This window comes from Falco cherrug, chromosome 3 (genome assembly GCF_023634085.1).
Source record: "Falco cherrug isolate bFalChe1 chromosome 3, bFalChe1.pri, whole genome shotgun sequence".
Taxonomy (NCBI): domain Eukaryota; kingdom Metazoa; phylum Chordata; class Aves; order Falconiformes; family Falconidae; genus Falco; species Falco cherrug.
In genome coordinates, this window is record NC_073699.1 from 43,498,225 (window position 1) to 43,524,871 (window position 26,647).

The 26,647-nt window shown below is 37.1% G+C and overlaps 1 protein-coding gene across 3 annotated transcripts in view; it reads left to right on the forward strand.

The window, feature by feature from the left end:
• ARFGEF1 (ADP ribosylation factor guanine nucleotide exchange factor 1) overlaps window positions 1-26,647 on the forward strand; it is a 94,707-nt gene that overhangs the window by 48,154 nt on the left and 19,906 nt on the right. For all 3 annotated transcript variants that reach the window (XM_005443196.3, XM_055704591.1, XM_055704590.1), the window contains exons 9-22: window positions 569-702; window positions 4,162-4,396; window positions 8,756-8,855; window positions 8,976-9,115; window positions 9,220-9,328; window positions 10,329-10,530; window positions 11,590-11,701; window positions 12,927-13,132; window positions 13,233-13,317; window positions 14,130-14,301; window positions 15,471-15,622; window positions 19,244-19,372; window positions 22,547-22,705; window positions 23,068-23,218. In XM_005443196.3, coding sequence (XP_005443253.1) covers window positions 569-702; window positions 4,162-4,396; window positions 8,756-8,855; window positions 8,976-9,115; window positions 9,220-9,328; window positions 10,329-10,530; window positions 11,590-11,701; window positions 12,927-13,132; window positions 13,233-13,317; window positions 14,130-14,301; window positions 15,471-15,622; window positions 19,244-19,372; window positions 22,547-22,705; window positions 23,068-23,218 — 2,086 coding nt within the window. The remainder of the gene's footprint in view (window positions 1-568; window positions 703-4,161; window positions 4,397-8,755; window positions 8,856-8,975; window positions 9,116-9,219; window positions 9,329-10,328; window positions 10,531-11,589; window positions 11,702-12,926; window positions 13,133-13,232; window positions 13,318-14,129; window positions 14,302-15,470; window positions 15,623-19,243; window positions 19,373-22,546; window positions 22,706-23,067; window positions 23,219-26,647) is intronic.

Below are 26,647 nucleotides of genomic sequence, written 5' to 3' on the forward strand. Positions count from 1 at the left end.
GAGAGTATCTGCTGTCAAAGTGTACAGAGTAATTAGATTTGGGAATAACAGAATTTTAAGCTAAAAAAGGTACAGGTGACATATGCCAAACAGAAGATTGACATTAAACATGTTGCTTATATAAGGAACAACAATACAGAATTGCAAGAACTTAATAATAGGAGGTGATTATTGTACCATAGAAATTTTACCAAACGTATCTTGCCACAGATATGGAACTACTTGCATTCTATTAAAATGTCAAATTTTATTTTTAAACTCATTACCTGCTGAAAATGTCTGAAGGCAATTCACTGCAAGTTACCCTACTTAAACATGACCTACCTAATTTCATGACAGTCTTTAATTAATTTTGACTTTTTAGCGAGAAGGCAATTTTTATTATGCAGTTTGTTCATTTTAATTGGACTGCAGAATATTTTGTTTTGTTTTAGTCTTGAGACCGTAAAGCTGTAGTGAATTGGTTGTATTTGTATAATATGTTAACTTCTTGTTGCTAGGAGGTGGGGATTTCCCTACACACCCTGCTAATGCAAAATGGAATACTGAAATATGTTAACTTCTTTAGGAATCTGGAAATTCTTCAGGACCTACCCCTGGTGCTAAGTTTTCCCACATTTTACAAAAGGATGCCTTCCTTGTATTCAGGTCACTGTGTAAACTCTCCATGAAGCCCCTGTCAGATGGACCGCCAGATCCAAAGTAAGTAGAATTAAGAGTTCTCATAATGGATCTTTTATTTATGGAAAAAAAAAATATTTAGATATTCTGCATGTCCACAGTTATTGAGAAAATAATGGTATGGTTAAAAAAGCCTGGAAACTTTGAAAAGGTACTTTTATGTTTTAATGCATCTTTTGTATGTTAAATGAAAACAACCTCTGCTACCCATCTGCCTGTTTAAAAGTTTCTTAACAGCATCTGTGCTTCCTGTAAGTGCATCATGTTCCTCCTAGTTGTTGTTTTTCAGAAGAGTTTGTAAAGAAGGTCTTCAGGTATTTTTGGTCTTGGCTAATGTTGCTCTGCTTTTAAGTAATACCTAGGTTCATAATCATTGCTGGTTTTGCCCATGATTTCTTACATCTCTTGTATACTGGGTATCTGGTACACATACCCAACACTACTTCATCTTAATAAAAGCTCCTCACTTTGAGCTGGTACTGGTTATGATAAATTCATGATACAGTGTTTCATTCTTTTGCTCAGGTTGGACGTTTTGCCAGCCTCCTTAATCAAAACACAAATGTTTTGAAAACAGTCTTTATTTGGCTGGTTTGGAAATCTTGTCCCCTAACTGAAGATACTGTGTTTTCAATTTGGCTTAGAGAATTGTTTGTTGTAAACAATAACAAAAACTCTCCTCTATAGATGGGTACCAGGATTAGTTGTAAGTGTTGGCAATGAACTTTGCTTTGCTGAATCTTGGATAGAATTTATATGCATCTTTTTTGCACATTAGGAACTATTCGTAGTAATTTTCAAGAGGAATGCATTTTTTTTCCTAAGATATTAAAACTGTAGTATGACTTCTGATAACAATCAAAGGTCCAGTATTCATCAAGATAAAATCAGCTTTACTGTTCCAAGGTCTAACACTTAAAACAGGTTAACTTTAAGACAGTTTATTTTTATCACTGTGTGTCATGGATTTAATAAGTTGAAAATAATTATGATGTAGTAGAAAGGTTTTGAAGTGTTAGTCTAGAACCATGTTCAAACTGTTATCCAGTGATGCACCACGGGGAAGTCAGGACATTCAAGAATGAAGACTGAGGGATGAGGTTTTTCCTCACTGTTTTTGAGAATTCGTCTTCCAGTAAATGCCATTAAAATCCTGTGGCTTTAGGCAGTTCTCTGAAACTAAGACTGTCCATTTATTAAAGGCTTTAATGGATTAACTCCTTCTGGAAGAGCAGCAGTAGCTATTGAGACACCTGGAGCATCTCATCTGAATCCATGGCATCCTTGAATTAAAACTGATTAAGTTCTTCATATGGAACAAATTGGAGGAAATGGCATTTAGGGCAACAAGAATTAGCTGCAAAGGTATTCAAAGACATCCTGTGTTTGGAGAAGTGCCTAGAATTTATTGGTGGTTCTGAGGCATTGATGGATTTTTGAACTATTACAAGCATGCTGTAATTGAAAGAGGAGGTGTAAGATATCTACAGCTTTTAAAAAAAGTCTTATCTGCCTCTTTAAAAATCATCTTTCAGGTGAAATTGGCTATGAAGTCTTGAGTGAAAATATTTTTTAATTTTAGGTAACTGGATTTGGAGCTTTAGCTTAAAATCACAAAGTTGGGAATTGAGAACAGTGTTATGCTTCCTGGCAGCCTGCTTATGTTTTTGTCTCCTTTTTCCCAGTACTAAAATATGATGGTGGATAATTGTCTGGAAGGTTCACTTAGTAGATTTTAGTCCTTAAACTTGTGTTAAATTAAGTGTGCTTCACACATCATACAGAATTTGTGACACCAGCAAGTTAGGACTTCAGTTATGAGCTGACACTTTCTGGAAGTAGGCAGTATTTAATCATTTATGATTGAAATTGTCTTCATATTTATATTGTTACATTTCATAGCAAAATATGGTTTGATCATGTGCTGTCTGTACACTTGATACGTGATGCAAAAATGAGTCTTTTTGCATCAAAGGAGATTGTTACATTAGGTTCCATGTCGCTGTGCAGTGTTTAAAGCCAGGCATTTTCTTGAAGAACTCTTACAGAAAACTGTTTTGGGGCATTTAGTTTGACCTGTAGCCCATTAGGAGGAATGGGAGGAACAAGTTCCTCACTCAGTTTGGCTAGGTTTTGCTTCTTAAAAGTATCTTCAGACCAAAAGTATAACCTTGGGATTATGTTCTATGAGTTTGAAATGTTTGCAGATTGATTCTCCCCCTCATCCCACTTTGTTTGCCAGCTTGCAGAAATCATTGAGTTTATTTGCAACATACTTGTTATTAATTTGCATTTTTGTTTTTGGCTAGACCAGAATTAGTTGGGGTTTTTTTATTAAGCTTGTATTGTTGCTTGTATGCAGCATATATCTAACTACTGTGTGTCACATGTTGACTTGAAGCGCTCCTTACCATGTCTGGGTTGTACTGTATGAAAAATTTCCTGTCATTGTTTCTTATGTTTCATAACTGTCCTCTGTCAGTAGGAGGTTGTTCAATGGAAGATGTGGACTGTCTTGCTGGGGAAGCCATTTGTGTCTGTACATGCTCTTCAGAATAGCTGTAGTCTTTTTCATGATGATCAAAAGTGGGAAGGGACATCAGGAGTCTGAGGAAAGAATGCTTTCACTCAGAATGCTATTTAAATTGCATTATATTTTCATAGATGTAGATTTCCTTTACACTTTTTTTTCTGTGTATGGTTGGGAAGGGGATTGGCTGGGGTATGGGGGTTTTTTTGTTTTTTAAAGCATAATTAGTAGCACTGTTCTGACATGAATTCTAGCTTACTTCAGTCTGTAAGAAGTGTGATGTTACTGTGGAGCACTTGACAACACTGCAGTTGCCTGACTTTGCTATTGCCCTGCTTAAAATAGGCATGTTATGTATCTTAGCTGCTCCTGGAGTGGGATGGGGCCAACAATTGATAAACAATATAAAATACTGTATTTGAGAAAAGAGATTTCAGTTTTGGGATTAAATAGGTCAGGCAGTACAGCTATTGTCTTTATGGTCCTTCAGCTCTCTTTCCATGCTGGTGGTAATGGCGGAGGAGGAAGAATTATTTCAGCCTTTTGGTAGTCAGGGTTCTGTAGATGGGCTGGATGTGTTAGGTGGGATCTTCCAAAAATCCATCAAAAGGAAAGAATGCTCCCTTCATCATCTGGCTAAGGTAAGCAGCATTGCCTAGTGTTGCTGCTGTTCTGTGATGCTGTACTGCAAAAGAGTGGCTCAATAGTAATGGAGAGAAACCATAACTGGACAACTTTATTCTTGCCCGTTTTCTTGGCTGAAGTGTGACCACTTTAGCAAAGATGATCAACGTGTTTTTATGACTCGTTCTACACCAGGTTGTGTCAAATTTGAGTTTTTCCCAAACATTCCACATATAAAATCATTGTGGTGTGTATTGACTTTTCAAGAGAATGTTTCATTTTTTTTATGATTTACACTGCTGATATACTGTGTTGTTTTATTCTAGATCTCACGAACTGCGATCAAAGATTCTTTCCTTGCAGTTGCTTCTGTCCATTCTGCAAAATGCAGGACCTGTCTTCAGGACAAATGAGATGTTTATTAATGCTATTAAGCAGTACCTTTGTGTTGCGCTGTCAAAAAATGGAGTCTCATCAGTTCCAGAAGTTTTTGAACTTTCACTTTCCATATTTCTTACCCTTCTCTCAAATTTTAAGACCCATCTAAAGATGCAGATTGAGGTACGTTACATGAATTTCAAATTTAAGGGGTGGGGTGTGTCAACATTTGTTGATATTTAAGTGTAGCTTGGTCTTGTTTAGATAAATTTGTTTTCCTTTCTGAATGTCAGCTTTTGTGTGAGACCTGCCAGATCTTCCCATGCACAGAAACTCTTTTTCACCCAGTGGCAATGGACTTCCTTGCAACAATTCCCTTGAAATCATCTTCAAATAAAGTATCAGCATTTCCTTTGGAATACTTGGAAATTAAATAAGATTTGCACTGTAATATCAGAAGTAATGTGACACTTGGTGGTAGCGTTAAGTTTGATGAAGTGGAAAGTGACACAAAAACTTTTATAGGAATGTTTAAAAAAATCCATCATATCTTAACTAGAACATGAAATGAAGTACCTAGTTTATGTTAATGTCTATTACTAAGTGATGAAATGGCCTACTTACTAAGACATTTTATAGCACAAAACATGCTTTGAATTACTTTGTGATTGAGGTGAATTTTTACTATCATAACTTACTATGCCCACACTCACTACTATTACTATATGAGTTAGTTTCCTTTATTTAAGAGGTTTCAGTTGGCTGTGGCATGGTATTATCACAGAATGATGCTGAAGCTCAGAAATGAGTGGGTTTGTGGATAAGCTCAGTCAGCCAGTATTTAATAATGTAATTAGGAAGTTTTAGCTTTCCACTGCGTAGTACAAATTAAGAAAGTGAGTACACTTAGAAAAAGACTATGTAATACATGATTTGTAAAGGATCTTAAGAATAAAAATTAATGACTTGAAATGCACTGTGGATTCTCTTTGAGGTCACTTGAACAGATTTCTTTCTCTAGGGAAATCCCAACCATTTGATTATTGTAGCCACTTCCCTTAGTATATCAGGGCCTATATCAATACATGTCCCGAACAAGATAATCTCATTTGCTTAGTCTCAAAAGGTGTACACATGATTTAGTTCCTTGGGCTGTAAGTAGGGAGAAGTCCATATTTTTAGCAATTCTTTGAGTTATCAGAGTCCTACAAAAACATTGCACATTTTTCTCACTGGATTGGTATTTTCTGTTACAGGGGAAAGCAAGATGTATGTACAGGATTTGTTCTTGACTTCTTATTCTTGTGCCATAGGGTACAAGTAGTTTCTTGGAACAATTGTGCCCATTTGAACCACATGGATACCTTCGTGTGTCCCATGTGTTACAGATCTTAATTCCACGGTGAATAAAGTAGTAGTGTGCACAGTGTATTCCTGCTGTTCATTTTGGTAATTTTATGTTTTGGGTGTTGATGTGAATACTGAAGCCTAAAGATTGTCCTGTAAGTGTGGAGGTTAAGTACGTGAAAAGGCATTGAGAAATGTTGATAGTGTTGCTGTTATAAGGACCTTGAATTTGGGGATTTCTTCATCTATGGCTGTTGTGTAAGTTGGTAGTGTTTGGCAGCTTTGGAGGAGGAACCTTATTTTGGCAGTACCAAGTCAGAAGGATATTGTGTTCTGATCACTTACCAGGTTATTTTGCAGGCTTTTTGGGGAAGAAGCAATAGGATTTCCAATATTTTCTTGAGCGTAGCTTGGATAAAAATACAGATTTGATGACTGATTGAACATGCCTTGAAAATATGATGCATTTTGAAGACTTCCAAGGCAAACTGCGCTCAACAAGCTGTAGTGCACGTGCAGTGTTCAGCACATCAGACTGGGCTCAGCTGCTCTTCAGTTACACAGCCTGCTTCCCAGAAAGTGTTTGACTTGCTGTGAGTTTGCAGAGCTTACAAGTCAGTGTGTAGGTGGTAAATGCATTGCAATCCGACTTCCCTGACAGAAGTTTGATGAGCTTCCATCACTACCATCTTTTCCTAAAGTCCAAACAGAAAATGAAGCCGTATCTGAGGAAAATTGGATATAGGATACTGTACACTATTGTAGCAGCTTCTAGAATATGCTAAATTAGGACCATTACAACATAGCAGGGCTGCATTTCCTCCTAACCAGTGTGAAAGCCAAAAGCTTGATGCTGCCAAACTATCCATCTATTAAAAAGTACAGGGTCAGCAATTTCTAGAAACTTATTCTTTTTCCTGGTTGTGAGCTAAGATTTCCTCCTCATTCAGCTACTGATCCTAAAGGTTATTCAGAAGATGTGGGTAGACAGGCAGATAACTTCACATTCAGTTTCTGTCTTAGAGCTGTAAGGAGAGCCATATGCTCTGATTTATAATATGCAAAATCTATATATTTTGGGATTGAGGCGCATTCTTCATCTGTGTAAAAGAAACTTTTGGCATATTTTAAAATAATAGTTTCAAATTCTGTTGAAAGTAAGCCTGCCTTGGTCCTTTGACTTAAATATTCAGCTAACACTGCTGTCTGATAATTAAAATAGTTTGAATTATACCTTAATTGTATTGTAACTGTATTTCTAAATGGGTCAATGAATATATTTGCAGCAAGTCCTAGATATCAGGAGATTTGAGGTATCATTTAGCTATACTTTATTTATACATATAACCACCCTTTAATAACTTTGAATAAGCTATCTTAAACCTCTTGTTTTCAGTTGACCAAGCTAAGCAATTAGCTCTTTTCTGGTTTACTTTTCTGTTATGCTGGGAATGAAGTCTCAACTTTGATATGAATTGCACTGAGTAACAGTGATAGATAGCACTTTTAAATATCTGAAATTTACATGATCAGTATGGTTTTGAGAAGCTGTTCATTCCAAGGTATGCTTGTCCAAGGTTGACACTGGAAGCAAGAAGCCAGCTCTATCTCAGAAGCATAGAGATCTAAAGTGTCTTCGTAGTATGCAGACCTTCCAGCTGATTTCTCTTTTAGCTTAGATTTGGGTTTAATTTTTATACTTGAAACTTTTTTTTCTGCTCCATCAGTGACTTTTTAAAATTCCCTACGAGAAAAAAATTACTTTCCTGATTCCAGAGGATATATAAAATTACTGTCTTTCAGTAAGAAATCAGAAAACAGTAAATATGTGACTAAGGATTGCTCATAGCATGATCTTTATTAAAATTTTATGTCTTCCTCTGTTCAGATTACATAAAGTTGTGGCTAAAATCATTCTAGTACTCTTGAGTATATTTAAGCGCTTGAAAGTCTTTCATCTGTTATGTGTTGAACTCCTTAGGTTTCATAGGGATCCTTTCCTTATTAAGACTAGTAACTGGGATTTTGCTGGTGTGCATTTTTAGAGAAAAAGAGGCTAATAAAATGGAAATTTTGTTTGCGCATTTTGCTTCAGGAAGTAGTTTACCATCAAAGTTGCGGGTTTTCCCTGAACATGTGACTTAAAGCAAAATTAGCCTTGTGCTTATCTCTGCCTGGCTAATAGCATAAAAAATTCTGAAAAAAAAATCAGTGTTATAAGGGAATGTATAATACTTAAAACAAGGGTAGTTATATATTTGGATATTTGCATGTTGCTGTCAGAGAAGAGGAGCTTGATGGCTTGAGCCTATTGGCAGTGTTCTAGAAAAAAAAAAAAAGGTGGGTTTGGTAGACACTACTGGCTATGAAGGTGTGAGCACTCAGAAGTGCAGAACAGTGATGTAATGCCATGTAGCAGTTCACATTTTTGAGTTCATATGCAGTTGCTGCTACTTAGGAAAGAAGTGAGAAAAAGCCTGTTGTAGCTCCTAAGCATGCTTAGCTGAAATAGTAAGCCTATACTACTAATGGATCTGGCGAGAAACTAATTCAGAGGGAATAAAATAGCCCATGTTCCAAACAAAAGCATCTGTACTGAAGTGATTTCAGGGAAAACTAGTACCTCTTTTAGGGAAGAGTAACTTTCCTATTAATGGACCTGCTGCATTTTTTTGTGCTGTGCCTAACCAGTAACTAATTTCAGTAATCTCATACCATGCAGTTATTCTTTTATGTCAAGACTTTTTTCTTCAAATGAAGGTCTGATACTTCAAATTGGTGTAAGTGGCTGTTTGTTTGCGCCATAATATCATCATCTCACAGAGAAAATCTTTTGTGGTGAGTGAGGTAGTATTTCCCCTTTCAAAATCCCAAGTGAACTTGTAAGAGCAGCTTAGACTTCTTGTTAGGCTAAATTATCCTGAAGGACTTCACATCATTCCCGGTTCTTCTGGTTTTGAATGATCAGAATATAAAGCAAATTTTTCAGCTGGACAGAAGTAATTATTCAAATCCTAATTTGAATGTATCAAGCAGAAGTTGTATTTCCTCCTTTCTTTCCCGCCCCCTTCCCCGCCTTTTTTTATAATCTCCTGTACCTCTAAAGTGCTGCTTTCAGAACTATGTCAGAATATTGACTGTCAAAGTGAGTGACTAGATTATTTTTTTTTCTCCCTCTTCTTGGAATTTTGTTAGGTTTTCTTCAAAGAAATTTTCCTGTATATCTTGGAAACTTCTACTAGCTCGTTTGATCATAAATGGATGGTTATACAAACGCTGACAAGGATATGTGCAGGTATTAAGGACCATTTGCTTCTAGTTTTTACATTTTTATGCTAAAGAACAAAACTGTACTTGTCTTTCATCAAATGATCTAGTTTTTGTTCCAAATTTGACAATGTCACTTTGTTTATAGATGCTCAGAGCGTAGTGGACATCTATGTGAACTACGATTGTGATTTAAATGCAGCAAATATATTTGAAAGGCTGGTTAATGACCTATCAAAGATTGCTCAAGGAAGGGGTAGCCAGGAACTTGGCATGTCCAATGTTCAGGTAAAAATTCCACCAAACTTCATGAAGCTTCGTGTTTCTTGGCATGATAGTTTAGTCTTAACCTGTCCATTCCACTCATGTATTGCTTTTGAAATCTTTTCTAGGAATTAAGTTTGAGAAAAAAAGGATTGGAATGCTTAGTATCGATCTTGAAGTGCATGGTGGAGTGGAGTAAAGATCAATATGTAAATCCCAATTCACAGACAACACTTGGTAAGACACGGGACATGTTTCTTCTGGCTTTAGTAAAGAGCCACTGCAGGAGTTTTGTGCATTTTTCTAGTATTTTGATACTGTTCGTGTCCAGATTGGTAAAACCCCTTGCATTAAAAAAAGGAGAGAGAATAAACTTTTTTGTTTTCTTTGGTAAAAATATTCCTAAGTCTGGATTGGTGCCATTTGAACAACTTACCTTAATTGTATGAACTCCTAGAAAGCTACTACACTGAAAATTACTAAATCCTGTTATTTTGTGTATTTCTAGTTTTAAAAGGATCACAAAACTTACTTTGAAGCTGCCATAATTAAATCTAACTTCATATTGATTAAATTATTGCTGAAGCAAGCTGGATGGAGAGTATTTTTTTCATTCATTAATACATAGCTGTAGAACTTTCAGTGTTGTAAGCAGTGAAGTAACTAAATCATTACTTGTTTCTGTCTGACCTGAGATGAAAAGTATTAAGGTTATACCAGAACTTTGAGAATTAAGTGCTTCAAGTTGCAGATGAAGAAGTAACCTTTTCAGAGGTGGTTAGCATGGCTGGCTGTGCACCTAGAGTACCACTTCCTTGGCGTGTCTGATCATAAAAGCTTTTAGACACTCTGTTTCAAAAAACTTAGAATAGTGTGAGTCGCTTCAGGTCAAAAGCAACATTGGACTTGAAAATAAAAGGAAAGATCTGTAACTGGGTTTCTAAGGTGTCATATATTTTTTTCCAAGTGCTTACAAGTGATAGTTGTAATTGAAGACTTAAATTTCAGAAATGTGATGGACTGAAAGAATCACCAATTGATATGTTGTAGTGATTTCTTTTTTTATTGTTTTCCCAACTAAAACAAAAGCAAAATATTTATGTAAAATTCATAGACATTGATGATTACCTTACTAAATTTTAGAAGTCTTCATAGAGAATTTGAGAATAACCTGTGATTATAGTTTCTTTTCACTGTATGTATTTTGTATGTATATGTAACCCTTTCCAATTTATAGGCCAAGAAAAACCCACAGAGCAGGACAGCAATGAAACCAAACACCCAGAGACAATTAACAGATATGGAAGCTTAAATTCCTTGGATTCTACTGCTTCATCAGGAATTGGCAGTTACAGCACACAGATGTCTGGCACTGACAACCCAGAGCAGTTTGAGGTCCTAAAGCAACAAAAGGAAATAATAGAACAAGGAATTGACTTGTGAGTGCCCTTTTATCACCCATGGGAGGGTGGATTCTTTTGGAGCTATGAAGATTCCTGGGTTTTTCTTCCTTCTCCTCATAGATACTCATCTTGTGTTAGGAAAAAAACTCTGGATGTAACAGCACTTCCTCTGATGAAAGAGTGCTGAATGGTGTCCCCTTTGGAGCCTGTCAACAGTGTTTTGTGTTAACCTAATTCCTCACAGCTAGAAGATGAGTACTCTGAATGTTTGTTCTTTTTTCTCCAGACCTGCTTGTCTAAAAATAAGATTTTTATATTTGGATAAAAAGAACATTGAATTCATGTGATCAGTTGAATACGACCCATTTTAGTGTGTACATTACTAATGAAAGTGCCTATATACTTAAGCTGATGCTTCCTTCTGATTAACTTGTCATAATTATAACTGAAGGATGGTATATTTTCTCAGTGCAGTCTGACATGAATCTTCTGTGCGATTTCAGCTTTGTCACCTTACCTCCTCCTCAGTGAGGTCACTTTATGCAAAATGGAAGTTTTCTGTAGTATAATTCTCAGACTGTGAACAAACATGCCTTAGTCCTGTAGTTTCTTTCAGTAACCTGGTTTCTTGTCTTGCACATTTCCATTCTTACAGGCAACTCACGGATTTCTTGATTATTTCATACAGATTAAAACAAAATGCAATAGAGCATAATTGTTCCTTTCTGAGCCAAGACTTAGCTATTTCTGTGGAATATTTTTTTTTCTTCATGAGTGCCAGAGTAAATGATAGTGTTTAACTCTGTTTACTGGGAGCTGCTTGGATGCCACACTGGCAGTTACGTAGCAAAGAGGAAGAGGTGGCTGTTTACAGAGGAAAAAAAAAAACATTAAATCATCCAATGATGAAGGGAATAATCGTAGAAAGGAACAGCTCATTCCTGTCTAATGCACAGTTTGATAAAGGAAAAACATCTAATATGTAGATTTTCAGTACCTCATCCAAAATTACTGAATCTTTGTACCTAAGCTGGTAAGACTTTATGCATGGGGAAAAGGGTTAACTCTCATTCTATCCTGATCTTAATTGTACAGATTCAATAAGAAACCAAAGAGGGGGATTCAATACCTTCAAGAACAAGGAATGCTTGGCACTACCCCTGAAGATATTGCTCAGTTCTTGCATCAAGAGGAAAGATTAGATTCAGTAAGAAAACTGTTTTCCTGATGGTTGTATTTGCTCATGCTAATGTTTTTGTAGTAATTGTAAATCACATGATAGTGTTTTAAAGTGTATAACGTTATTGTACAATGAAGAAAAGAAAACTTCTTTCTCTTCTGAAATGTATAAGTTCAAGGAATTTGGAGTATGCATTAGAGCTATACCCAGTACTATATGCATCCTACAGTTCAGCAAAGTGTAAAGGAAAAGACTGACCTCCTTGAGCTGACTCAGAGCTTGTACTTAATCGCTGGTATAGCTAGAAGCCTCTTACCAAACTGTATGTACTTTAGTCCAGTAAAGGACTCCCAGAAGTAACTGTCCTTCAGAGACTGCTAAAAAATAACCTGGTGCTACAACATGAAAAGCATTTTTTTGCTGCCTCTCAAAGGAAAGTTATTTAATCTAGATTAGTTCTCTGATCTTATTTACTGCTAGCAGCTGTTGCTGGACTTGGAAGGGTCCTGTAACATATGGCTGAGGTGGGTGGAAATATCTCATGTTGGTATTGTCATGAAAAACTTCACTTTCTGAAACAGCAGTCTGCACCATTATGCTTAGTAGCCACCCCATTTACTTTCGAAGGAAAGGCTTGTATATGCCCGTGCATGCACCTGTGACTGAAGTTACAAATTTCAGTATTAGAACTTGGACTCAGCCATCAAAACAAATTCTTAACTTGAGTTTACATATACAGGCATCTTTATCTGAATGCACAGTATTTTTCACTGTACTGTATTGCATTGACAGTGATCAGCTTGGATGTTTTTGAGTACCAGCTAGTTACATATGAGCATCGCTTGTATCTGAGACCTGTACTCTAGTGGGAATAAAGTTGAGTTCAGTAAGCTTTTCATTCCTGCAGTAAGTTTCCTAACTAGAAAAATCATTACAGCAGAGAACAATCAATCACTGCTAATATCAGCTTTGTCTTGTGCACATGTGGAATTCTTCTGATAACAAAAAAAATGGTCAATGAGTAAAACCAGAGGAGGAAAGTAGGCAGATATTTATGAGCATGTAAGACTATTATGATGGAATATATGGCCAAAATACTTTGCTTTAGATAGCAGAGTAGAAGCAGGAATATGTCTTAGTTAACTGAATACAGGCCTCTTTTTGTGAGACCTATGGGCAGTGTGACTCTGTGGTTCTTAGTTACTATTTTTTTGCCAGTGTAAATGCACTAGTTTGTCTTTTCTTATTTTAGACTCAGGTTGGGGAGTTCCTGGGAGACAATGATAAATTTAACAAAGAAGTCATGTATGCATATGTAGACCAACACGACTTTTCAGGAAAGGATTTTGTTTCAGCTCTGCGCATGTTTCTAGAGGGATTTCGTCTTCCAGGAGAGGCTCAAAAAATTGATCGCCTAATGGAGAAATTTGCTGCTAGATATTTAGAATGTAACCAAGGGTAAGGCATACTTTGTCATCAGGACTTTGGAAAGCTGAATAATAAGTAAAAACTCTTAATATGTTAAATTTGCTGTTCTTTTTCTACTTTCCCCTTTCAGGCAAACTCTTTTTGCAAGTGCAGATACTGCATATGTTTTAGCTTACTCAATTATCATGTTGACAACAGATCTTCACAGTCCACAGGTATGTTGCTAGAAAAATACTTGCCTAATCCATAGACATCTAACTTGCAGGCTTTGTGACAATTTCGTCTTAAAAGCTTGATGTTCAATTTAACACCAGTATGAGTGCAAGAAATATGGTACCTTAAGTTTGTGTATCTTTTAAGTAACAGTGTTGTGTTTCATGGGTAGTGAGATTTGTAAGTTGTTTTCGTTAGACCTTTCTGTAAGGTGTCAACTTTGCTACTCTGTGTTGAATAGGAATTGTGTCGATTTGCTTTCGTATTATGGCACTCAAAGTAGTGATCTAACCTATAGTCAAAGCCAGAACTTGTGTAATTACTTAACCGTTGATTTTAACACAAATCTGCTCCTGATTTCAGTCCGTTTGTAAAAGTAATGCAGTTTTATTTTGATAAATACAGCTCAATTCTGCAATGTATAGTATTCAAAGTTGCAGTTATTAGCCATCGTCGTGTATTTAAGCAAAATCTGGAAAGAGTGTTGAACTCTTATGAGATTATGGGATTGTGTTTAAAGTAGATAGCTTGGTCTGTATGACAAGATAAACCACATTTTTATTTTTTTAATGTATGACTAATTGATCTGCGGATCCTACTGAATGTTTGAGTGTTGTAATGCCCACATGGCCTTGCATTATTTTGTAGTTTTGACAGTGTACTCCTCCATGTGTTTGATACTTAAAAATGTCTTCTGAATAAGCAGGTTTGTCCTTGATGGTAACTTCATCTGTCTGTCTGCTTTATAGGCAGCATTGTAACTCTGTGAACTTGCCTCATTTATTGATATTAATAGCTGCTTTCTGGGTTTCAGGTTAAGAATAAAATGACAAAAGAACAGTATATTAAAATGAATAGAGGTATCAATGACAGTAAAGATCTCCCTGAGGAGTATTTGTCTGCTATCTATAATGAAATAGCTGGAAAGAAGATTTCAATGAAAGAAACAAAAGAATTAACAATACCCACAAAATCCAGTAAACAGAGTAAGTAATTGCAATGTTAACTTTCTTCCAAGTATTGGCTCTTCGGTTTCACGAAGCTATTTTAAAATGAGATGAATGAAGCAAGCACTGCTTACTTCACTCAAAATGAGTCCTAGCTTCTAATTTAATATCCTTTTTTATATAAATGTGTGATGCTACCTTCAAATCTGTGCTAAATGCAACTGCTTATTTTCACTTCTGCATCTGAATTGCTGGTACTCGGTGCCTTGACCATGGAGAAGACAGATTTTGCTGTTCACAGCAACATAGGGAAACGCGGTTGAGGGCTTTATGAACTGACAGCAGTGCTGATGGGCATAGTGTAGAACAAACACAGTAGTTGTGCCTTCTAAGGTAACCGTTGTGTTTTCTTGCCCAGTCTGTCATCTGCAAAAATTTTGCATTATTTGGTTTGTAGGGCCCTAATTTATGCACTTTTTAATTATCTTTTCCTCTCTCAAATACCAGAAAAACTTCTTTGTGTGTTGTGTAACGTGAAGATTCAGATGTTATTCATTCTAGCTTTTCTACAGAGAACATAGGGAGATTTGACTTTTTCTCAATATAGTCAAATTTGAATACTTTTAAGTCCTAGGTTAGCCTTATGAACAGACTGCTTACAGGAGCATCTGGAGAAAAGAATCCCTCTTACTTTCGATATTTGTTCAATTAGTATAATGTTGTATTAGAACTTTACAAAGAAGCTGATTATTACAGTCTACTTGGATATCACTTTCTTCGTGAGATGGAGGTAACATTACTGAAATGAAAAGGTGTTTAAGGTAGTTGTTCCACAGAAAAAGGTTGTTCACTTATTTTTATTGTTATTTTGTGTGCTGATGGATTGCTACAAAACTTCTGTTTGCTTTGAATTTTGCTTAGTGGATGTGATATGCTGTCAGTTGAGGTGATGGAGGAGAAATGTTTGTTGTGCAAATCTTAAAATGTTGTAAAGGTTTAAAATTTGGTTACGTTTTATACATAAGTTTGCCTTAAATTTTATCTATATTGAAAAGAAATATCTTGCTGATGTAGTAATTTCAGAAAGTAAAGATAATGCAAAGAATGCATCCAAGTATGGCACTTAATGAAAAGTTTTAAAATGTTATGTTCCTGAAAGCACCACTGCTAAAGATGCACAAATGAGAGGAATAAAAATGTGTTTACAGGTGTTGCCAGTGAGAAGCAGAGAAGACTTCTGTATAATTTGGAAATGGAACAAATGGCTAAAACAGCTAAAGCTCTTATGGAGGCAGTGAGCCATGTTCAGGCACCTTTTACTAGTGCAACACACCTGGAGCATGTGAGACCCATGTTTAAGGTGAGACACATGTTTAGATGCTTACCTGGAATATCACATAGTTTCTTAATACAAAATACTGACTGACAGGATTTCTTGAAAATACTGAAGTTTTACATCTGCTATGTTTTGATTGTTTAGTAAGTTATTTTACTTGCTACAGGAAATAAGGGGTTTTGAGCCTTACACTGCACTTTCATGTACCCTGGAATTCAAGAAGTTTCTATGCTGATAGAAGCAGCATCTTGATATAATGGAGGAGTTACAAGGAATATAATGGAGGAGTTACAAGGAATATAATGGAGGAGTTACAAGGAATATAATGGAGGAGTTACAAGGAATATAATGGAGGAGTTACAAGGAATATGTTGAGGAGACAAAAGTATAGAGAGTAGTTAAAAACTCTAAATTACAGGATTTTTATTTCAGGTATAGAGGTGTAGTAAAAAAATCCAGATTTATAGTGAGAAATGACTAATCCCAGATTATTGTTTTGAGTTGCTCCTACTGCTTCTGAGGGAGATTACTTCATTCCATTTTGGGGAAGCAGTTATCGGAACAAACTTCTGTCTAATGTTGGCGGCTACAAATTAATATTTTAGAAAAGCTACAGCAGTCATCTAGCTTTGGGGGAGGTAGCTGGGCCTGTATTATACCATTATTCTAAACACCTGTCTACACTATTGCATAAGTGCAAAGCTATCTGCATGGCAAATGCCTTTTCCATACCACATCAATTACGAAGAATTTTTGAACTTTGAGGAAGCATTTGGGGGGCAGATTTTGTTACAAGACTACAGAGCATAAGAACATGTTTAGCTCTTTGCTGATTACTTTAAAAGCTAGGGGGTTATCTCCACTGAGAGGAGAATAAGAACAGTCACAAGAAAGAATGGTCAGGATTTAGAATATTTCTATCTTACGTGGGTTTCTAACTGAAGATAGATTCATAGAATCAGGATACTTTATGTTGGAAAAGATCTGTAAGATCATCAAGTCCAGCTGTTAACGTAATGCTACCCAGTCCATTAGCCATGTCCCTAGGCACCACATCTACACGTTTTTTAAATACCTCCAGGGACTCCAGGTGACTCAACCACTTCCCTGGGCAGCCTGTTCCAATGCCTGACAACCCTTTTGGTGAATCACCTCTTTGGTGCTTTTTCCTGACATGCAGTCTAAACCTCCCCTGGTGCAACTTGAGGCCATTTCTTCTTGTTCTGTCTCTTGTTACTTGAGAGAAGAGAACAACACCCACCTCACTTACAACCTCCTTTTGGGTAGTTGTAACGAGCGCTAAGGTCTCCCCTGAGCCTCCTTTTCTCCAGGCTAAACAGCCCCAGTTCCCCCAGCTGCTCCTCATAAGCCTTGTGCTCCAGCCCCTCCACCAGCTTCGCTGCCCGTCTCTGGACACGCTCCAGCCCCTCAATGTCCCTCCTGCAGTGAGGGGCCCAAACCTGAACACGGCATTCGAGGGGCGGCCTCACCAGTGCCCAGTGCAGGGGGACGGTCACTGCCCTGGTCCTGCTGGCCACACGGTTTCTGACACAAGCCAGGGGGCTGTTGGCCTTCCTGGCCACCTGGGCACAGTGAGGATCTAGCTGTATGATTGCTGTCCATGAGGCAAGCAGTTCTGAGTTCTTTATTTCCATATTAATAAAAGCAGCATAGTACTCTGCTTGTGCAGAATAACACTAAATGAAGCCCTTGTTTAAGATTCAGGGTATCACTTGACAGAGCTGTACTATACATAATCTCTCTCTTGACTTCTTTAAGGCTGAAATGATTTGTATACAGGCATCTGTAAAATTCTGAGACTCCTTCCTTAAGATACCAGCCTTATACTCTATAACATTCCTAGGCTTTGGTATCTGAAAAGTACATTTGCAAAATCCATTTTCAAAGGAGCAAAATATGAAGCATCAGGCTAAATTAACAACCTAAATGCCTTTTGTGAAGGTGCAAAGCATTAGAAGTCTCCTTACCTGAGGGTGTTCATAAACTAATTGAAAGTACTGAGGACAGTGTAATACATTGAACAGAGAGCTGTCTTCTCAAAACAGTGAGAACTGTGGAATTTAAATATTTAGCTTCACCTTTTTTTATTTAGACCTCGATTTTTATTTCAGCAACATTTTATACATTTCTGGGTATCTCTTTCACCCATTGATGCCAGCATAAAATTGGTGATTATAACTTTATTTACAGATAGATTTGCTAGATTATTAAAACAGAACAAAAATTCACTTTATGGACACACCTAGGCACAGCAAAATTGATTGTCTATTCCAGAGGCTTAATTTTCACTTTTAATGACAAGAGTCTGTTACAAATAACTGTAAATCTAGTTATAACCTAGATAAGAGTTATCTTGAGATCGTTCTTAAAGTATTTAAGTTTTGGAATTTTTAAGATTAGTTTTGACTTTAATAGGTGTGAAAAACTAAAAAAGGGGGGGGAAAAACCTCCAAATACACTTCTGGAACATGGAATCATAGAATAGTTTGGGTTGAAAGGGATCTTTAAATGTCGTGCAAGAGGAAATTAAGCCCTAAATCTAGGAATTCATCTGATGTCTTTAATACTGTCCCAGAGTAATCATTTGGTGTGTCCAAATGTTAAATGTGTTTCTGAGATAGTGCTTTTTGGTGTTGCACCAAAGCTCTGTGGGGCATCATTTTATTATGAAATCAGATGTGAAATCTGTTGCTCCCTGCTGTGCCCATGATTATGTATTTCATCTGGGGTGACTTCAGGTATAATTATTTCTAAAAGCATTCCGGGAACCCTGATGTTTTCTCTCCATACCACTTGTAGTTTGGGAGGTTCCTCTGCATCTTTGGCTTGCTTTTTTCTGCCCGTAGGAGAGGGAGCCTTGACCGCAAGGACAAGACCATGTGGAATCTCCTGCAGTAACTTTTAGTTGACTGTATTACACTCTTATTCTCATCTAAAGGCAGAAGGATAAGAAATGTCAACAGGGGCTTAGATACAAAAAGATGGAGGGCTGAGGGCAACAAAATTACAAGCAGAGATATCAAGGAAAGAGTCATGTTTTGTCTCATATTGTGGTTGTCTTGCTGTAATTTTAGTGGAATGAACAGTTTGCTGCCCTATTTATTTTAGGCTTTTTTTTTTTTCTTCTGGTGTTACCAGGACAAACTTGTCTTATTTAAGTACATACTTCTCGTTAAAAAGGAATCTATTCTACACTGTGTCAGTTCTTGCAATAACTATTGACTATATCTTTATTTCTCACTGTGAGAAGATACAGGTTATCCCGAGAATACCAGAACTCCAGTAGACATCTAAGACATAGTTTTGGGGTTTGTTTTTTATTTCCAGCTATCTAAAGATTGTTGTCTGTGTTGGCTGCTGAGGGTGAGGGGGAATGCTTCTAAGGGGAGTGTCAGTCTGTATTACTTCTATCCTATTCTAGATCACATGTCTCTTCTAACCATGCTTCTCTTGGGTTCTGTGTCTGATGTCTGTGCTGTTCCATTTCCTTTTTGGCAAAAGGCAACTTCAAGGTTAATGATGTGAGTTAAGGGCAGAATTCACACTTTAGCAAGGTGTTGAAGCTATAACATTCCCTTCAAGTAGTAAGAGTTGCTAATGTAACTTATTTTGCATACATTGCAGTTGGCATGGACCCCTTTTCTAGCTGCATTCAGTGTGGGTCTACAGGACTGTGATGACACAGAAGTTGCCTCTCTTTGTTTGGAGGGTATACGATGTGCAATCCGGATTGCTTGCATTTTCAACATTCAGGTAAAAATTCTAATATTGAGACAATACTTTGATTTATGTACCAGCAAAATGTTAGGGGGGTGCTAGGAGTCCTTGTTGCTGAAGCTATGCACTGCAATACCTAGAGGCTGCCTCCTTCTGCGATTACTACTTCATCTGATATTTGATTGGAAGTGTTTTAGTGACCTTTATTTTTCCTGGTGTTTTGGATAAGTGCTGCCATGCCTGTGTACTGAATTTTTGTTTCCCCATGGGCTGACTACTTTTATGTCAAAGTACTTTCTCTGTAGCTTTGTTACAAAGCTGTTTGGCTTTGTTTTGATGTTTCATAAAATGAGTCTTTCTATCCTATTTCATAAGTGAAGTAGTATCTCTGTGAACTGTGTTTGAAATACTGCTCTCAACTTCAGAAAATTCAAATAATCTGAGACTTCTATAATTGGATACCTTTTTAACAGTTAGGGCACTGGAGAAGTAATTTCTGATGTAATGCATGAATGTATCTTGCATTAAGCACAATGCCAAGAATTCCAGACTCTCTGGCTCCAGAGGGTAATTCTGATTAAACTTGGGCACATTTTTGCACACTGCACCTCCCCCCCCCCCGCCCCTTTTTTTCCATTGTAAAATCATTGGTAGTGAATGTACAATTATGTTATTGTAAACTATTAGTTAATACATCATCTGCCATAAGTCCATTGTAGGGATAGCTGAAGAGAGGGACAAGCAACATTCCTGTTTGACATTGCATTACTTCATGTGTACATTGAAAATTACAAAAAAAAACCAAACACACGTGCCCCCCCCCCAAAAAAAAAAAAAAAAAACCACTCAAAAAACCCCAAAACCTTGTAAGACTAACTTTAAGTAAAAACTGTTGAACTATGATATGACAGTGAATGCTGTGGTTCCCTCTCTCCTTGCATTTGTATTCAGAAAATTAGGTAACTTTTTATCACTAACGTGGAAAGACACGTTGGAATCTCTGATACAGCTGCTTCAAAAAGTGCGTTTGAGATCATGTAAGGTTTCCTTTCTCTGTCTTTCCACTTCATTTTCTCCCTGTGCCCCCAACCAAACAGACTTTAAAATTTCATTAACAAAACCTTCCCTGGAGCCTGCAGCTGTTCAATGAAATTCACATTCCTGTTATTTTTGTTTCTAAGCTGCAAAAGCAGAGCTGGTACAAATACCACTTTCAGCAGCTGCAGAGGTTAGCTCCCAGTGCTGCAGTGGCCTGCCTTGGGTGGGGAGGGTAAGGATGTGTTTGCTCTAAGATACCCATGCTCCAAAAATGTACTAGAATCAGTCCTACCCTTCAACTGACTTGGGACAAACAACACTTCTTATTTGCTGAAATTTAAAAATTTGTATTTTCAGCGTAAGCAATATTCCTTCTTGGGAATTCTGTTTGTTGTCATCATTAAAAACAATACTGGTTTGTTGGTGATGTCGGTATGTTGGAGGATGATTCCATTGCACAGGGTCCTGATTAGATGGCAGTGTTGTCTGTGTTCAGACACAGATAGCTCGGGTGGTTTGAAGGACACTGGTAAATCTGTACTTGGGCTGACTTACGGATCTTTTCTGTTGGAAGCAGTTTTTTCCTCTTGTGCTTATTTCATTGAATAAACATGCAAAGCTAAAATTGGTCTCTAACATTAGTTTATAGACCTTAAAAGATAATGGAGGGAGCTGAAGGCATTTAGTTTAAAGAAAATTCCCAAAGCACACATATAGTTTAAGCTATGCATGTTCACCTCTAAAACGTCAATTAAAGAGTCTGGTTTTAATTATGTTTTTAATCTTAGACTGTCACAGAGTCTGGCTTTTGTCTTCAAGCATCTGGGACAAGATACCCATCAAAAGGACTTACTTGATTTGTTATATCATCTGGTTTTACTTTCTAGTTGATGGACACATTGTTTAGTTGTTTTTCTCATACTTCAATGGCTTAGAAAAAGGGGCAGAGAGGGAATATCTGTACGTTACAGAGATGGAAGGTAGGACTGAAAACATTTTCCTTTTACGGAAGATAACACAGTTGGTGGACTCTAAAGCTTATTTGCTTAGTATTCTTTCCATGAAAATTCCATTTTTCTGTGCTTATCGATCATGTGCTGTGCCTTTGCCGGTGTACCCTGTAGTAGTAGTTGGATTTGAACATGGCAGCCATGCTATGTGGCTCTGTGAGAATCCATCCCTTCTGTCATTGCCCGCTGTTGTGGGGTTCATGTTTTCTCAATGAAACAGACATTCTTCGCAGGACTTTTTTCTGAAATATTTTGTATTTGGTTTTATTAAATGCTCAAAGAGTTGGTGGGTTTTTTTTATTTATTTGAAAACAGTCTTAAACATCCAAACAGTTAAATATATTTCATACTTGTCATTTGTTTCTCTGACATACAACCATTTGGCTTTATGGCCTTCATGTCGTATATAACAGGAGAGTAAAATGCACTTGTGAGCTCAGCTGTAATCCTCTTTTTACTGTTGTAATTAGTACCTCAAATTACATAAGATCTGAGGAGTTTCCTTTGGTGTTTATAGATGCACTGTACATAAAAATCTGGTACATACCTGCAGAACATTTTTTTTGTGAGATTTTACCTGCCTAGACTATAGATCACTTGCTGTTCAGCCACCCATGACAGTCTCATCTCACAAGCTTCTGAGGTGCTTCAGATGGAGTAGATTAGATAATACAATTTGAGCTGGTTTGTGAAATTAAAAAAAACATGCTGTTTAAGTACATTATCTAGATTCTGTGACCAAAAAAAACCCTGCAGTTTGAGAGGGTCTGCTAATAGGGCAGCATTTCCAGAGTAGGTCCGTTACAAGAATATTAAAAGCTTAGTTAAAGAATCCTATTTCTTAAACAGCATCCTGTTTCCCAAAAAAAGCCTCCCCCAATCCAAAAAGACCAAACCCAAAAACCTAACAACCACCTATATGTTCTATGCTGTCAGACATTACGCTTCACGTTCCTGAAGAGTGGGAGCCTGATTTTATTCCACAGCTTACTGCAGAAGAACATGAGATATTTTCATTATGTAGAATGCTTTGGAAATTAAGTTCTAGGAAGAGAAAGGTAAACAGTATATTTGCTGAAACCACACAGATTGTACTAAGCAAGAAACTGAGAAAACGCTTACAAGAGGTTTGTTTGGTTTGGTTTTTTTCTCCCATTTGTAGCTTGAAAGAGATGCCTATGTCCAAGCATTAGCAAGATTTACATTACTTACAGTGAGTTCTGGGATTACTGAAATGAAGCAGAAGAATATTGACACAATCAAAACTCTCATCACGGTGGCTCATACAGATGGAAACTATTTAGGAAATTCCTGGCATGAGGTACAAGAGTCTTTTGTATTTGAACTGTAAGAAAGCGCGTGTACTGATTTTAAACAGAGTAGTGTGCTTGTTTATGCATAAATACAGTGATACGTTTGTACATACATTGTGTAGAATTACACATTGTATAGCCAATAAAGTAGCAAAACATGTCCAAGTGAGAAATAAAATTGTGAGATATTAATCCAATAGTATTTAAATTAATACTAATTTTAGTCAGAAGAGCAGAAATAGTTGCCTGACCTTGGTTGTTCGGGGCAGGGGGTGTGTCTAAAGCTCTGCCTTTAGGTTTCTGTTTAGTTATTTTTTAGTATTTTAAACTGCTTTTTGTTGATAAACAACGTCTTTATGCTCTGAAACAGATTCTGAAATGCATCAGTCAACTTGAACTGGCACAGTTAATAGGAACTGGAGTAAAACCTCGCTACATCTCAGGGACAGTGCGTGGCAGGGAAGGTTCTCTTACTGGAACAAAAGATCAGGCACCCGATGAATTTGTGGGGCTGGGACTGGGTAAGTAATGCAGACATGAAGGATTTACTTTAACTGGCTTTGTTCAGACAGATAGTAAAGTTTGTCCTTTGTTTTCATTATGGTTGACTATGAGGTTCAGAGACGAGACCATGAAGTAGTCCTTGTAAAACTAACTTGGATAAACCTATTCCTATTTCTGGATATTTGTTTTGCTCTGTTAAGTATTATTGATAGGATAGGGGAGAGGGAAATGTGAGTGATGCATTACTCATTTCTATTAACATACAGCTGACCAAGTAAGAATGGATTGCTGATGGTATGACCAGATTTAGTAATATTGCGACATTAGTGCACCAAGTATTTTACCAAACTGGCAAGTTAGCATGTGTAGGTTAATCACCCTGTTACGAAATTTTGTGAGAAACACACAGTATTCAAACCAAGTGGGAGATTAGTCTGACTTAAATTGTGAAATTGTTTCCTCCTCCATTGGGTACTTTGATACTGAATAAGTAGCTTTTGGCTCTCAGGCCAACTTAAAAAAAATTACTTCATAAATGAGATGATGTTTCCTATCCTCCTAAAGAAGTATACTGGTCTTTCCTTAAATCGTCTTTGAAAAGGTATTGGTTAATTTGGGGTTTTTTAATAGCAACGCAGCTAAAGACTTACTGGTTTAGGGTGTTGGGGAACTATGGAAGTGTCAAGGAAGGATATGTAACTCCATTTGACTGTTAGGAAGTTTCAATTTTAGTATAATGCTCAGTGTCTCCAGCCTTTTGAACCATTTCACCCACAGTCCAGCAAAAGCTGGTTTCCCTCAAGTTTTCATGTAAATTTTCTTTCTTCCCCCCCCCCCCTTTTTTTTTTTTTTTTTTTTTTTTTTGAGGAGTAATGATTATTTTACTAGTTTCCCTGATCTCAGCCTTCAGCTTGTCCTAATTGTCTGGCTTTGTGTTCTCCTCAGACAGGTTTTTCTTACTCTGCGGTCAGTCCTTTTCTTTCCATAGTGCTCTCCTCTGGCCTGCCTCTATGTACTCTACTCCCCTCACCTTGCCAAGAGCTGCTGAAGCAAGATTTATGTTACTTACAGTGAGGCTTATGCCTGGAAATTAATGCATCTGCCAACATCTCGTATACTGAGCTTCTTCCTGCCCTTCTAATATGCATCCTCCAGTTTAGTGTTCCCCAGTGACCTATCCAGCTGGGCTGTCTCCAAGTGCTGGCAGTTTCTTTATGCTTAAGTGACTGGCCTTTAAAAATTTTAAGTCCTAATAGCTCAAGAATGTAAACTGTAGTCAGGTGTCTCTAAATCATACTTGCTAGTTGTTGGTATAGATCCAACTCGTAAAGACTTTTTTCCCCTCTGTCAACTACACTTCCAAGGAAAATAGTGTATGCCCAAATGCATAACATGTTGTTTTCTGAAATGCTTGTTACAGTGCACATATGGAAACTTAACCTATTTTTTTATTAACCCCCCCACCCCCCTCAAATAATACCCCTCCAGTCTTACAGGGAAATGCCTAACTAAAAGGAATTTGGTTTTCATACACTTAAGGGATGTTAGAACATAGTCTTTTTTGCAATTGTTTTAGGTTTTTCACTGTTCTCCACAAATCCTGTGTTGCAAATACTTCAATTTCCTTATACTTCCCATTAACCTAAATTCCTGTGAAGAACCCACAGCACATATGTCCATATATACAGGCACATATTTTGAAAGAAAACAATTGCTTAATTAGAGTAAGTGAAGTTGCAGTCTGGTGACACAGAACCTCCATCTTTCAAATCTGCTTGCAAAATCAGACATGCATAAGCTGCAGCATTCACTTTTCTTGCTGAAGTTAAAGTGTGGGTTATTAAAAAAAAAACAAAACAAAACAAATAATCAACAAACCCAACCCCCCAAACCCCTTTGCTCATTTACTGTGTACTCTTCAGGTATCTACATTTGAACTGTGAAGTTCAGCTTTCTTCTGCTGTAGTTCCTATTCACAAACTTGGAAGACAAAACCTGTTGCTGTGGCATAGCCATAGTGTACTTCTTAGGTAACCAGAAATTCTCTTTAGACGATGGGAATCTGAGGAATCAGTTTTTCATAAAGCAGAATAACATAGGCAATTCTTAACATTTCATTGTAAAGGGTCTTGTAACTGTTAGAATAGAAATCTGCTGTCTGTTTAGGTTTTCCGGTATTAATTATAAATCCTATGATAATAAAGATTTCTTATGTAAAGTGGCAGAGTTGGCTAGGGTTACCAGACTTCTTGGAAATAGCCCTTCAAATTCACTTCACACAGCTGCTCATCTGGTATTTTTCTCAGCTGAAGCATTACCAAGATTCAAGCTAATTTGATACTGGCAGCTTGTGTGCTTACAAGAGAAGTCTTGACCAAACCTAACAGTATTATAAGTTGCTGAAATACTAGTATAAATTTACGTATGTACGCATGTATATACAGGAAGGTTTGTACATAAATGCCCTTAAAAATACTTCAGATGGGTCAGTTTATCTAGATTTGACAGACAGTCATCTCCAGCCGCCCCCAAGCGTAGAACACTGCAAGACTCAGAGGCAGACTTTCGGGAGGCAGTCTTAAACATGAGAACTTTTCATTTCGGCAGAGCTCTGAGGACAGAACCGCTAGCATTTTTTCAGTCTTCTGTTCTCCCCTATCTTTCTGATAGGCTGCCTAAGGAGGAAAAAAAAAAAAAAAAAGAAATAAAAAACCACCAAACCCCCCCCCCACAAACCCAAACACCTAAATACATGGTAGGTAGAATTACCAAGAGTGGTTGCAAGATTCCTGCTCTGTTTTTTTGATGGGGGGTTGACGGGAGCTTAGAGATTGCTAGAAAATTCAGAAATTTGCCTGCTGTGAAGTTAGTATTTTCTTAACATTAGCTTTCCCAGTTGTGGGTTTCTGTCCACTAAAATAAATACTGGGGTTTTATTTAAAGAATTTTCTCACTATTTTTAGGTGATAATTTTGGTGTACTTGAGATGTAGCTTTAAGATGAAGTTTTCCTCTGTGAATGATTACAAAGAAAACCTATCACGCTGGATTTACTTACTTGCTGCTAACAAAGTGTGAAAGGTTCTGCTCTGTCCAGTATTCTCCATCATTTCTTGTGTATTTTCAGTAGCAGAATTACCAAAGATCCATTGAAAGATGGAGAGGAAAAGGTGGTTCTTGTGCTTTTGAATTTTTTGCACTTCTGTCTATTTGTAGCGTTGTTAAGAATAGTGGACAATTTTTTGAGACTGATATAGTTTATACGTGGATAGAGAATCTAGAGAATTAGGACTTAGAACAACATGCAGTTGTTCACTGAGATGCCCAGCTCATGCAAGGGAAATTAATAATGTACTTCTCTTTTTTGGGGGATCAATATATTTGTGAAAAAATGTATTTCATTATACTGGTAGTGGCATGACTTCTCTTCCTCTTTCTTCCTAGCCC